The 13,541-nt window shown below is 36.8% G+C and overlaps 1 protein-coding gene across 1 annotated transcript; it reads left to right on the forward strand.

The window, feature by feature from the left end:
* Nucleotides 1–1,565: 1,565 nt before the first annotated feature.
* On the forward strand, nucleotides 1,566–9,630 carry TMEM106B (transmembrane protein 106B). The gene is made up of 7 exons (XM_010288183.1): nucleotides 1,566–1,785; nucleotides 4,052–4,115; nucleotides 5,342–5,501; nucleotides 6,291–6,431; nucleotides 6,521–6,570; nucleotides 8,174–8,227; nucleotides 8,984–9,630. The coding sequence occupies exons 1-7, from the start codon at nucleotides 1,566–1,568 to the stop codon at nucleotides 9,120–9,122; spliced, it is 828 nt and encodes a 275-aa protein (XP_010286485.1). The 3' UTR covers nucleotides 9,123–9,630.
* Nucleotides 9,631–13,541: the final 3,911 nt, after the last annotated feature.

The raw sequence follows: 13,541 nt of genomic DNA on the forward strand, positions 1-13,541 counted from the left end.
AGCTTTCAGAGCTATAACTGTGACAGCTATTGCCTAAGCTGCAAGACTCAAGTTTCGTAGCTGGAAGGCTGTAGGTCAGCTACATGGAGAACGGTAAGCAAAAACCCTGAGTGGAATAATTGTCAACATTGTCAACAGGAAAAAAAAACTTCAGTAGCTTAATAGTTTTCATTTTCAATTCAACAGTTTCCATTATTGAATGGCTTTCAAACTTAGAATGTTTAAAAAGTGCTGTAGCAACATAAGTTTTCCTTCTTGTAAGGATTTAATGACTTAAATGAATAAAATAATGCTGCATAGTTGCTGAAACAGTAACTTGTTGGCGTTTGTTGAATTACTTTTCCCCTCCTACATCCACCTAGCCTTTGTGGCAATAATGAATTAATGTTGTGCTCATGTTACCATCACTGTATTTGAGATCTTTCTGTTCTGTCTTGAGTGGTTGGTTTAAAATATTCTGACTTGTTTTGCTCTCTTCATCTTCCTCTTAGGTCTTCCTTTCTCAGTGAACCAGCACGATAATTACTAGCAGCTGCTATAAAATCCAACTTACAATGGAAAAACTGAAGTTTTGCATACTCTTTTTAAATCATCCTGTTCCCCAAGACACTGGTGAATTGAGTGTCGGGTGTCTCTGTGTTAAGTAACTAAAATGGGTTATGGGGACAAGCTGGACAACTGGTTGCCACTGCTCTACAGATAGTTTTTTTTTTTTTTAACCTGGACTTTGTTTTCCACCTGTTGCAAATTAGGAAGGTTTCCAGTTGCATCACTTCATTACAGACTTTAGTTTCAAGTGTTCTGTGTTTCAGGGTAGTTTCAGTGTCATGGCTGAAAAGCTACAGTAATGAAAAAAATTTTAAAATGTGCATAGGTAGCAAAAATGCTTTTGTGATTAATACTTTTTTTAATGAGTCTTTATAAAATGCTACATATTGCAAGCAGCTATGTTAAAGCAACTCCTATTTTTGACTTGACTTTCCTGTGAATCAGTTCCTCTTTGGTTTAAAGGGAATCATCAGTTTGAACACCTGGAGACTTACATTTCTAGCTTAGAAACTAGTAGCTGGTCCTGTGTTCTCAAAACAAGTCCAACCTAAAAAGCTTGTTAGAATTGGGTCTGTAGTGTGTGTAGAATCCACTAAAAACTACAAACTTGCTTTCTGGAGCCCAGTCATAAATTTTTTTTTATACAAAGATTAATGTGTTGTGTGAAAGTCTGTACAATAACAATCCTTTGAAAAGCACTGCTAGACTGTTGCAGCCTTTTGCCACTAATTGTACTGTTACAACTTAAAAACCACGCTTTGATCCCCTGCTTCAACCTGTGCATATTTATCGGAGGATATGAACAACGCTCCCAGTTAGTTCAGGTTCTTACAGCTTGGGATTGACTCCAGCTTGACAGGGCCCTAACACCTTGCAGGTCTTAAGGGATCTGAACAGAGGGCAACAGGAGTCAGAGTAATGACCATAGGCTAACAGTTACCTCACGTGGAGGAATAAATACAAGTCATGTTTGAATCATTCTCCCTGAAAAATTTCTTCTGACTTTTACTTTAGACATGGGAAAATCACTTTCTCACTTGCCTATGCACACGTGCAAGGAAGATGGCTATGATGGAGGCACGGTGTCTGATAATATGAGGAATGGGTTAGTTCACTCGGAATCGCACAATGAAGACAGCAGATGTGGAGATGTATCGCAGTTTCCTTATGTGGAATTTACAGGAAGAGACAGTGTCACCTGCCCGACTTGCCAGGGAACAGGAAGAATTCCACGAGGTAAGTTTTCTTTATTTCTTTTTTTAACCTAAAAATTTACCTCGTAACCATGTGCAGTTGTAACTATAATAATCCATAACAAATAGTTCTCCTAGTCAAGATGAAGTTTTTTCATTTTCTTTACTTTTTAGCACTAAGCGTTTTGTTTCATTCATCCAGTGTAATCATAACAAATTGGGTCAGCTTTGGCCGTTACCTGTTGGGTCTCTGCTTGTGTGTACAATGGCAGTGTTCCTGGCTTCTCAGCTTTAAATTCACACATAACCCTAGCTCTTGAAAGTTGAATTTGAAAACTTTTTTATTTTTGTGACATTTTATTGCATCTTTTCTTAACTACCTATTTTCAACTATTTGAATCAATATATAACTTTGCAAAAATAGTTGCGAATGCAGAGTGCGAAAAGTAGACCTGTGTTACAGGAGTAGGCTGCACAGTCTCCATGCCTAGCCCTTTTGTTTGCTTGCTGCCCAAATCCTTTGCTTTTCCTTTTCTTCTAATGAAACATTCTGCTATATTACACTTCTATATGATAAGCCACCTGAATAGCTATTTAGAAAGGAGAATGCAGGATATCTGAAACTGGGCAAAAAGAAAGAGTAGCAAATGCAGTGTGCCAAGGTACAGCCTTTTGCTTCAGCTGTAAGATCCTCCCTTTGATGGCAGGGAGGAACTGATGAGAAGGTTTCATGTTGGGTACTTTGCTTTTGCCAGAACTCTTAGCCAAAATGGATTATTGGCTGTAAAAGCTCTCAGAACTGATTTTGACCAGCAGCTCAGGAAAATTAACTGATGTCTGTGCCATAGTGTCCTTATACACGTGCTTCAGTCAGAATAGGTTCTGGTGTAGTTCATAAATACTTCTGTTCACCTGCAAATCAGTGTCAGAGGGCACAGAATATTTAAATGGTTGCAAATATCATAAGAGACTGGTGTTGTAGCTGTTCATCTTTGCACTCCAGTGTATTCTTTGAGTACCTCTGAATTCAGCAAATTTGAAGTATGGAAAAACTATGCAACTAAAAATTATCTTAACCAAAAGACTAATAGAGAAGGAAGTTTGTTCTGTTAGCTTGCTAACTTGAAATACTTGATAATATCAATATAATAAAATAGTGCTAGCTAAAATAGAGTAATAGCAGGATTCCTATGTTCAAAAGCTTATTTCTTTGCCTGTAGGATTCTTGGATGTAATACTTAGACAAATGTGAGTTAATTTATTAAACATTTTGCAGTAACTATTAAAAAAGCATGTTCATACATTCTAGTGAAATAATGTGATTAAAGCTACAGCTTTATATAAGTTACAGAATAAATAGGGCTGTCTTTAATTATTCTTCAGTATTTTAGAAAAAATAGATTCCCCTCTCCCCTCAAAAAACTTTGCTCAGCATAGTGATTCAGCATGGAATCACTTCTGTTTGATTAGCTAAGTGATAATGCTGGTGAAATGCTGCATGACTTAAAAAATGCAAATCTGACTTGGTCTTGAGGCCCCTTTGTTCTCACGTGGATGAATCTCAATTCCATTTTCTTGTACAGCAAATAGCAAAAGCTATAAAGGCAGGTGTAGTCCATGTACTTTCAACAGCTCATCTGTGCTTGTGTGTTTTATTTCTACTGTCAAGATATCCCCCTTTTAAAAATGCTGTCTAGTGAAGGAACTTGTTGCTTGGAGAAATTGGTGTAAATACTTTTTGGCTTCTAGGGTACTGCATCTCAGTCCTGTGAGAAACGTATGTACCAGTGATTTCCAGAATGCACTGTATGTACAACTTCTGTTGCCAGAGCTAACCAAATTGATACATGTATTTGTTTTTAAACAAACCTGACTTATGCTTTTCAGAAGAGTGTATGTAGAATGCCTTCTGGATCAGTTCTTACTGCCTGAGCTTCTGAATGTTTTTTCCTATGACTTTGTATGGTCTGGCACAGAGAGCTGGAAGCTGTTGCATACCTCCATTTCTCTGAAGGAAACAGTGCCAGAGGCATGCTGCCCCTGTGCATGTATGCAGCACGGAGGCAGAATTTGTTGCTGTTTTAATCTTTGTGAGCTTGGTGTTTTTAACTCTGTGTTGTGTAAGCCACTATCTAGTTCAGAAAGTGACATAAGCTACAAAAGTAATCTACTTGGGCCTGTCTGGATTTTATCTTTAGTGTTTATTCTTTGGTGCCATTAAGTTATGTCGGGCACTCTTTGTTTGAAGCAACTGCAACAATACTTATTCTTTGTTTGTCTAAATTCTGAAAGGGTGTTTTTGTTTCCAGGGCAGGAAAATCAACTGGTAGCATTAATTCCATACAGTGATCAGAGACTGAGGCCAAGAAGAACGTAAGTTAATAGTTAGTTGTGATACGTGAATCTACAGTTAATTCTTCTAGTTAAAATTCAGCAATTCAAAGGTGATAGGGTCAAGAAGAATCAAGCAAAAATCACTGGAATGTTTTCTTGCATTCAGTATTGAAAGAACCCTGCTTGTGAGTAATACCAACCTTAACCTGTAACTCTTGGAGAGTTAGTTGTTAACAGGTGTGCATACTCCCAATACAGTATGTCTTACGAAGCTAAGTAATACTGTATGATCTCTTCATGTAGATATTTATCTGAATGTCTACAGTAATTATGCAAGTATTTATCAATCTCTGTAGTATCTTAATTGATCTAAGCAGATACATCTTCAGTGTTAAAAGTCTGAGTAAAGTGATAACTTCTTTGGGCCACTACTACAAAATAAGTCTCCTAAAAATTAATTTGTAAAGCTCTGAGCAGCTAGCAAAACCAACAAATTAATAATTCTGATGCAGAATATTTAATATTTTCTTTATCTAGGATCTACTTAAAGGTTTGATTACAGTGCTTAGAGCTTCTTCTTCTGACACTTTTTGATGTGGTATGTTTTTTGCTTAGAATTTTAGGTGTTTCTGTACAGAAATGAGTACAAAAAAATACAGTAACTTCACAATACTATACTAGATCATAAAGCTGATGTGGTAGTAGTACAAATTTGAAACATATTACTTTAGTGTTCTAATTTTGAGAAAATTTGAGCTGCAGTAGAGCCTTTTATTTGTGTGGATTTTTTATTATCATACACACACCCTTTTATATTAGGTTAATTGTGAATTTCCTGTTTCTTAGCAGGAGTCTAACACTTTCCCTGAAAGTTTTTTATTACAAAGAATCCCATGCAAGAGCTTTATTCTTTCTGGGTGTGTTATGCAAGAGTCCTGCAGGATGACAAAAGTTCTGCTATAAATAACTTCTAAGAGGAAGTCTTATGTTTCAAAGAACATAAATATTTACCTCTTCCATTTTCCACTTTAAGCTACAAATATTGCCATAACCACATGTTTTGAAACTTGTTTCTGATGTATATACAAGAGTAATGTCTCTGAGACATAGATGTGAAGTGCACCATAGCTTTTTTTCTCCCCTTTGGGAGCTAGAAATGGACTGAACTAGTTGTATTGACTAGTCATGCTCCTTATCACTTAAAATAACATGCCACTATTGTTTAATGTGCTTTTGACTCTGAAATGTGCTCTTTTTTCCTCCAGAAAGCTCTACGTGACGGCTTCTGTAATTGTATGTTTACTACTTTCCGGGCTGGCTGTATTCTTCTTGTTTCCTCGCTCAATCGATGTTGAGTACATTGGTGTGAAGTCAGTATATGTCACTTATGAACAGGGTAGACATATAATATATCTAAATATTACGGTAAGTCTAGCTAGCTGTTTGGGTATTTGTAATGGATAAGTGCAACAAGAAATACTACTGTAACAGTTTGATATACATAGAAATTGTGGTCTAGCTGGTAAGCTTAGTTAGTACCTTAAGAAATACAAGCAGATACAATGACTGGTTTGAAAAATGTAACTGGACCTGCTGTGGCTGGTTCCTGTAGCTATAGCTAATAGAGGTGTAGTTGCAAGCTATCACTGGGTCTGCTGTTTTCATGGGAATGGTGACTTTGGAGTTCTCTGCATTATTTTTGGAATGTGAGTGAAATGTGCTGTATGTGTATGTAGGAGTGTTATTAAATGCTGTCCTGGTACTATGCATCTGCAAAGTTGGTTTTGAGGAAAAATGATTTCTTATCCACCTTAAAACTTAAAGGAGTTCTTTCCACATGCTGCTTAACTTCTTGGTAATGCAGTTAATATAGGATTGCCTAAAGGCTTTTGGTGGAGTTCCTCATTTTAAATAAAGCAAAGCAGCCATGGAAGAAAAGGATCCTGTGACAGCTAAATTTCGTGGAGGGAATAATTGAGGGTGGGAAGAAATGGTCAGTATGTGCAGTGGAGGGAAGTTGTACAGAAGTTTGTGCGGCTTAATACAGTCACAAAAAAAAATTTGAGAAAGGGGCTCTCCCCCCTGTCTAATCCAGAAGGCAGGAATTGCATAATTTCGTAATTTTAGGTATTGCTGTCAGACACAAATTTAAAAATGTGTGCTCATCAAGATACAGAGAATGGATAGCTGTTAGTGTTTCGTTTTGTTTTTCAGAACACACTAAATATAACGAACAACAACTATTATTCTGTTGAAGTGGCAAATATCACAGCCCAAGTTCAGTTTTCAAAAACAGTTATTGGCAAAGCACGGCTAAACAACATCACCAACATTGGTCCTCTGGATATGAAACAGGTAAATAGGATAGGCTTTCAAAATTGAATATGTGTTAATCTTCATATATAAATCTGTTCATTTGTTTTTTCATTGATGCTTTTTTTTAGATTGATTATATGGTGCCCACAGTCATACAAGATGAAATGAGCTACATGTTGTAAGTGTACTCCTCTCTAAATTTAATCACATGGGTCTTATTAAAAATTACGATGGTGCTAAAACCAACTTTTTTCAAAGTCAGCAGAAATGTGTTTGCAGAGGTATTGTGGCATTTTCTTTGTGTGAGTTTAAGAGCTGAAAAAGACTTAAAACTTTAAATAAGCATTAAGTGTTGTACTTCTGTCCCCTCTTAAAGGCATGTAAGTTAGCTTTATGTAAACACTGAATGACTGAATGCTGTGAATCTGCTTACCCTTTGGATGTATGAGGAATAAATAAATGTGGCCTTCATAGAACTCGTGCTGATACCTACCTAGTCGTGCTTTTGGTACAATAACACATTGAAACTTGTTTCATGGTCAGTACTGTGGCCTTAATTCCAGTTGTTGAGAGTCTGTTCCCAACAATAGCTGCAAGCTGGTGACTAACCTTAGGAAAAACTGGATGACTTTGGATGTATAGAGACAGACAGACAGGTAAAAGCTGTTCAGCCTGTCGCCTGAACTGAATAGATTTCAGGCTCCTCTGCTTGATAGCTGCAGCCTTGGCAACAGTGTGGAACAATGATGTGTTTGCTGGTCTAGCTCTGAGGCAGGTTGTGCAGTCTTGGAGCAGAGGCAGAGAAATGGTCATGTGTCAGTAGTCTGAAATGTGGACTTGTACTCCTTCAGGACAGCAAGTGTTTGTGAACATTACTAGAAGAGCAAACTAATAGGTGATTTGTATGCATGTGAAAATGCTTGTTGCTTCAGCACAGTGACGCTAAGCACGGTCTATAACTGGTAATGAGACCCACTATAGATGTTTGTGTCAATTAGGGGTCTAAGTTCTTGTACAGACTGATACAGCAAGGTCCTAGTACTTGTGAGTAGCACTCACTAGCTTTGTTGTGATACATTTAAAACATAGTAAACAGAATTTGAACCACACACAAAAGTATAGCTGTTCATTTTCTCCGGATTTTCTGTATGTTACACAGTTGGTATTAGTTGACCTCTGTGTTTATGATGTTAAATACATAATATGTTTGGTGCTGGGGAAAAGAATGACAGTGGTATGCAAATATTGTGGGTGGCTGCCATGCAATCTTGTAGCACTGATCACATGCCTTTCATTCCAGAGCTGATAAATTTGTGGCCAAGAGCAATTGATTTAAGGAGATTCCTTTCTGTATATAAATTTGGTAACATGAAGTGAAACGGCAAATTATGTACAGCCTCCGTCTGTAATGCTGTCTTCATCAGCAACGAAGTGGCATTGACATGCTTTAATGTAGTTGTTCAAGTTAACTTTGGTTAGCTTCTGAAAGGTGAAGTGACCACTGTCTCACAGGACACTTTTGTTGGCAACCATTACATGTAAGCAAGCACATGTGACTATAGCTCATGTGAAAGCAAGACTATGTATATAAAAGTAGACCTAGTGAGTATACAGTCACAGGCAGTGTTTTTGAAGTATTTTAGTTGTTCTTGCTAGCGACTCTATATTCTCTATGTACACATATAGCAGAATTTCCCATTGAAGCCACAATTCTTGCTTTCTCAATAGTTACCTGTAAAAGCTCGATGCAAATCTAACAATTGTTGTGGTTTTTTTTGCAGTGACTTCTGTACTTTAGCATCTATCAAAGTGCATAATATAGTAGTGATGATGCAGTAAGTATGCAAATTTCCTATTTGGAAACAACTTTAAAAGCCATGTAATTCTCATTGAAATATTAATTAGAAATACTAATCCTGGAGTTTGTGCATCATAGATAAAATTAAATCAACTTGCTTTCTAGTGTAGTGGCTTCATAGTTCTTGAAATTGAACTGTGTCTTTAGACAGGTTCTGGTAGTGTAAAGACACTTCAGTAGATGGAACTGTTATTTTTGTACCTGTTCTGCAATTAGGCTGTAGCCACGGAGCTAAGGTCTCACATACTTTGAAATGAGCTTAGGTATGAGCCACTGTTCAAAAATTGTCAAGAACTTCATGATCTTGAAGTGGTTACAGACTCCTGGTACTCTGCCAGAGTCTGCTTTTTGTGACTGCATAAATAGCATGGTGGGGTTTGGGGGTGGTTGGGGGCAGGGGAGCTGAAGAGTTGTAGACCCACTGTGGCTGTAGCTTCTCTAATCAGCATTTACATTCTCATTGCAAAGCAAGAGATTAATGCGTAAACCTTAGTTTACCATCTTGTTTACAAAAAAAAAAAATCTGTGCTCAGGAAAGCAAATGTCTTTCATGGAGAAGATCTGTAGTGGTAAACTAGTATTGGTTTAACTTTATTTAAAACTGTCTTCTTAATAATATTACATATTTTGTTCCAAAACTTTTTCCTTAAAAACCCTAATAACATAAAAACACTGATCTTTAGGGAACTCAAGTTCCTTACAAAACAAATCTCTTATGTTTTGTCTTTTTAAGAGTGACGGTGACAACCTCTTACTTTGGCCACTCTGAGCAAATATCCCAAGAGAGGTACCAGTACGTGGACTGTGGAGGAAACACAACCTACCAGCTGGGCCAGTCAGAATATTTAAATGTACTTCAGCCTCCGCAGTAAAAGCACCTGTTGGTTAGCATGGAATGACTGCTGTTGGTGCTTTGCAGAGATCCTTTGAATAGGACTGGTACTACACGAAGGGGGGAGTATGTGCATGTAAAGCACAGCGAACATGGTGACCTGTTCACTTTAGATGCAAGGAGAGAGAAGGTGCAAAATGTATATAGATGCACTTGTTAAATGTTGTGTTTTCCCCTTCTGTTTGCTTTCTATTACAGTAAGCACTTTTCAAGCTGTGTGGTGGGAGGGAGAGGGGGAATATCAGATTCTTGAACTGAATTGGGACCTTTCCTTACAGTGTGGTACATCAACTTAGAGTAACTGTGTGTATGTCTGTGTTTAGGTGAAATGTGTCACTAATGAGCATTTTAGAAAAAATGATACCCATAAATTTTAAGTTTAGTCTTCAGTTCTTGGTACTTGACTATTGAAACTGGCACTGTTACAACTTAAGTAACAAGATTACTTTGAGGTATCTGGGTGTGAAACTCCTATTAGTAAACCAGTGGCAATAGTTCTTTACTTTGGGATTCTACTTTTCATTTGCTATACATGATTAGAGGTGACATGCTGTCTGTGAAAGCCAGGAAAGTTCTCTTGGATGACACTATACTTGAATGTGAAACTTCCAGAATCCGGCAATCAATTTTTCATTCCTATTTCGTCATGCTACCTCTGGGATGTCATAAGGAAAATGTGTGTCATTAGATTTAAAATTGGGTTTAAAAACAAAACACAACCCCCAGAATCATTACTGACAAAGGAAAAATTCAAGACTGTTGAAAATTAATTGGTAAAGACTTCGACAGTGTCATTCTACTTTGTTCTTTAGTAAACTTTTGAGTACAGCTATTAAAATCAAGATTGTGCAGTTAAAACTAGGTGGGAAACTGAGCACGGGTTTGGGCAGCTGGATGTAAATTTTCATCATTTTAATTGTTTTAGTATAACTGTGTATCTAAGCTACTTCTAAGTGTTAGTATGTTGGGATGTGTATATTTAGTGTGCGGACTCAGTAAGCGATACAGTAGCTACCTGAATCTCCAGAGCACTCTCAGTTCATGTCAATTATGTAAGGCAGAATAAAGCAATTCTTTCTATAAGACTAAATGCTGATGTAATAATGAGACTGACTTACAATAAAGCTATTAAATAGTTTCAGTAGGATAGTTTGCACAGTGAGAATTTCCGGGGTTATCATCAAACATGGTGATTGTAAATTTTGGGTCCAAAGTTGCTTGACTTCTGAAGGCTAACTGTTCTAAGGGTTAGGTACAAAACTTTTTAACTAGATCAGGATTGTTTTATTTCTGAATTAGATGCAGCTGTAAGAAGGTACTATTAAGAATGTTGCATTGTAATGAATAAGATACATTTTTTTAAAATAGATGTTGCGGTTTTTATGCTGCCCATCTCCTGGAAAAAAGCTATATAAAATGAATTAGCAATAAACACTATGAAAAAAGGCTGCTGAGTAACTTCTTGCAACTAATAATTTCTTAGTACTTCAGTACATGTGTGTGTTACTCTTTTCTTTATTGGCCTTTCTTAGATAGACCTGATGGGGAGGGAAGGGAAGAATATAGATGATACCAGACTCATTTAAAAGAAATTAAGTAACTATACAAAAACCCCTCCTCTGAATGCTATGAGCACTTATTCTGATTGTCTATGAAAAATTTTGGAACCTAAACTCAGTTTCGTGTAATTGTTGGTAAGATGAAGATGTCAGCTTTCAGAGAACTTCTGGAAATGGAATAGTTAATTCTGATGACTTACTGTAGTTATATTCTGAAAATTATTCTTGAATCTGGGCACTTAAACATTAATTACAGATTACAATCATAAGGGAAACTAGTTCACAGTTGACTCTTAATCTTCTTAGAGGTTCAGTCTTGTGGCTGATAAAATGCATACAGAAGCTTGTCTGATAGTCTGAAGATATATAGGTGATAACTAAAGACCAGGAGGGTGGTGAGAGAATTCTGATTTAAACCATGTCAGATCTGAAGTCAGCCAGCAAGCGATACGGGGTTTTTCTTCTAGGCCTAAGTATTTATACCTAGAGTGTGTGTGTTGGGTTTGTTGTGGTTTGTTTGTGCTTTTGTTTTGGGGGGGGGGGGGGGGGGGGGGAGGAAATAAATAAGGGTGGGTAAAGTAGAAGAAAAAGAAAACAGCTCTAGGCAGGTATTTATATAAATTTAAAACAAACTTTTCTTCAAAGGATAAAAGGTAATCCAAAATAACTGGAATGGCACAATGATAAAATTATTTGACAGTAGTGAATGCTGCTTGAAGAAGCATGGCAGGGGGAGGTTACACTGTTTATACAGTGTTGAGACTCAAACTGACCTTTGAAAGTTTGGCCAGACATGCTCAGCAAAATACATACTTAAATCTGTGGACCTTACATTGAATGAAATGGTTGGTATTGGCTAATTAAAATGAAGAACTGTGCGTGGAATTATTCTTTCCATGTATGTGGCAGAAGGGGGAAGATACAACTCTTATTTTTAATGTCTGTCATCTGGGATGCGTAATGGATGTAGACTACTGAGTGATTAAGTTCTCACCTTAAAAAATAAAGGCTGGAATAAAGATCCTCTTGATGAATCCTCAAACTAAGTCAGTTACAGGAGAATCAAAAGGTTCCATGTGTGATAGTGTGTCCTTGCAAAACTGTCAGCATATGACTAACAAAACAGGTCAAGATTATGAACTTAACTGCTTATCTGAAGAGATGTGATATTAAAATTAGTAGTTAAGACCTCTGTTTGAATACTTAATTTAGACTTGATTTTTTTGTGGCTGAGCTTGGAAACATGCTAAGGGAGCAAAGGAAGTCAGTATTAACTTGTATAACGTTGTAAACAAGCTATGAGAATAGATCTAAGTGACAGACCTGTAATTGTTTGACACATTTTTTAATCTTGATGTTTAAAATAAAGGCAAGTGTTTCAGTTCACTGTATGTCAATAAGTACAAATTCTCTCCAGAAGGTCAACTTCAAGAATCACAAATTTTTTTCTGGTTTGTTCTCCTTATGTGTGAGACGGTTTCTAAAGGATTTTTTTGAAGTGATTCATATTTCACTTGTAACTTCCCATAATCTTCAAATACATATATACTGGCATTGTACTGTGGTGTTTCAAGGGATTTATTTTTAGTACAATTCTTTTCACTTGAATTCTTTGTAGCAATTCTTGTACCAAAACCTGTTGCACTTTAATATGGAAGCTCTGGTAGTTATCTCTTAAAACAGTGGTCCAGGTGTTGCACTGTAATGGCACTACTGAAAAACGGGACTTAATGTATACTTGATAGAATAACTGTAAAATTTCAAAATTATAACAAGGTAAATTAATATGGAACTCTTAAATGAGTAAAAATGTTGGCTATTTGGATGTTCTGACTTGGAAAACAAAATTATTTTACACTTTAAATATGATGCTTTAAAAATAAATGAATTAATGACGTTACCAAATAAGCTCAAAGATCTAACCATCAAATATCCATTTGGAGAGATTTGAAGGGAAGCACTCTTACTAAAAGATGTAATTACCTGACACTTCCTTCTTGAATTCCTGGTGTGGGGAAGAGCATGTAGAAGCTCATTCATTGTTTACTCATCTTGATATTTAGGGGATAGTTGCTTAATTCTTAACCTTTTGTGAAGACAAGTGTAACCATCTTTTGCCTGTGTGATACAGCTTTGAGTTCTTAATGCACTTCTGACGTGTACATGACCTTGATATTAACATTGTGGTGTTTATATTTTGCAGCCTTATGTTGGCAGACTTACGTACATGCCTTAGTTGACTTTGCTCCAAATTGTCCTTGAAGTTCTGCAAGTGAATAAATTTTTTCGTAGTAGTACATTGCAAACATGACTCTGGGCTTTTTAGCATGTGGTGTATAAAGCTGACCATTTAAGCACTGAATCTTGAAGTGCTTGGATTGAACTGTTAAGGTCTTTAACCATCTGATTGAAATGTCATGCCCTTGTGATGGGAAGGATAGTGCTTGGAGAAGTATGCAAAACATCTCTAAACTGAGAAAATGTTAAAGTGTTATTTCTTATTCAGTATTTAAGGCTTCCTTTTTTTCTTTTTGTGGTGGTGATGAGGTGGCTAGTTGTGGTTTTGCTTTTCTTCCCACCTTCCAAGTCTGTAGCGGGATGTCTGTCTGTTCCCAGACAGCATCTTCTGAAATGGGTGACTTGTTTCAGCGTTGGGCAGCTATGTGAAACTTAACAACAGTTGGACTGGACTTCAAGAGTTAAGAAGTAAGACTAGTAGTAATACCTCCGAGAACTAAATTTTTCACTTGCCCATCTAATAAAGTGCCACAGCCTTAGCAATGCTTCCAGGCTTACTATTGCTTCTGAAAGGAAAGGATAAGTAATGTAAGTGCAACCAA

Source organism: Phaethon lepturus, unplaced genomic scaffold (genome assembly GCF_000687285.1).
Source record: "Phaethon lepturus isolate BGI_N335 unplaced genomic scaffold, ASM68728v1 scaffold19385, whole genome shotgun sequence".
NCBI lineage: Eukaryota > Metazoa > Chordata > Aves > Phaethontiformes > Phaethontidae > Phaethon > Phaethon lepturus.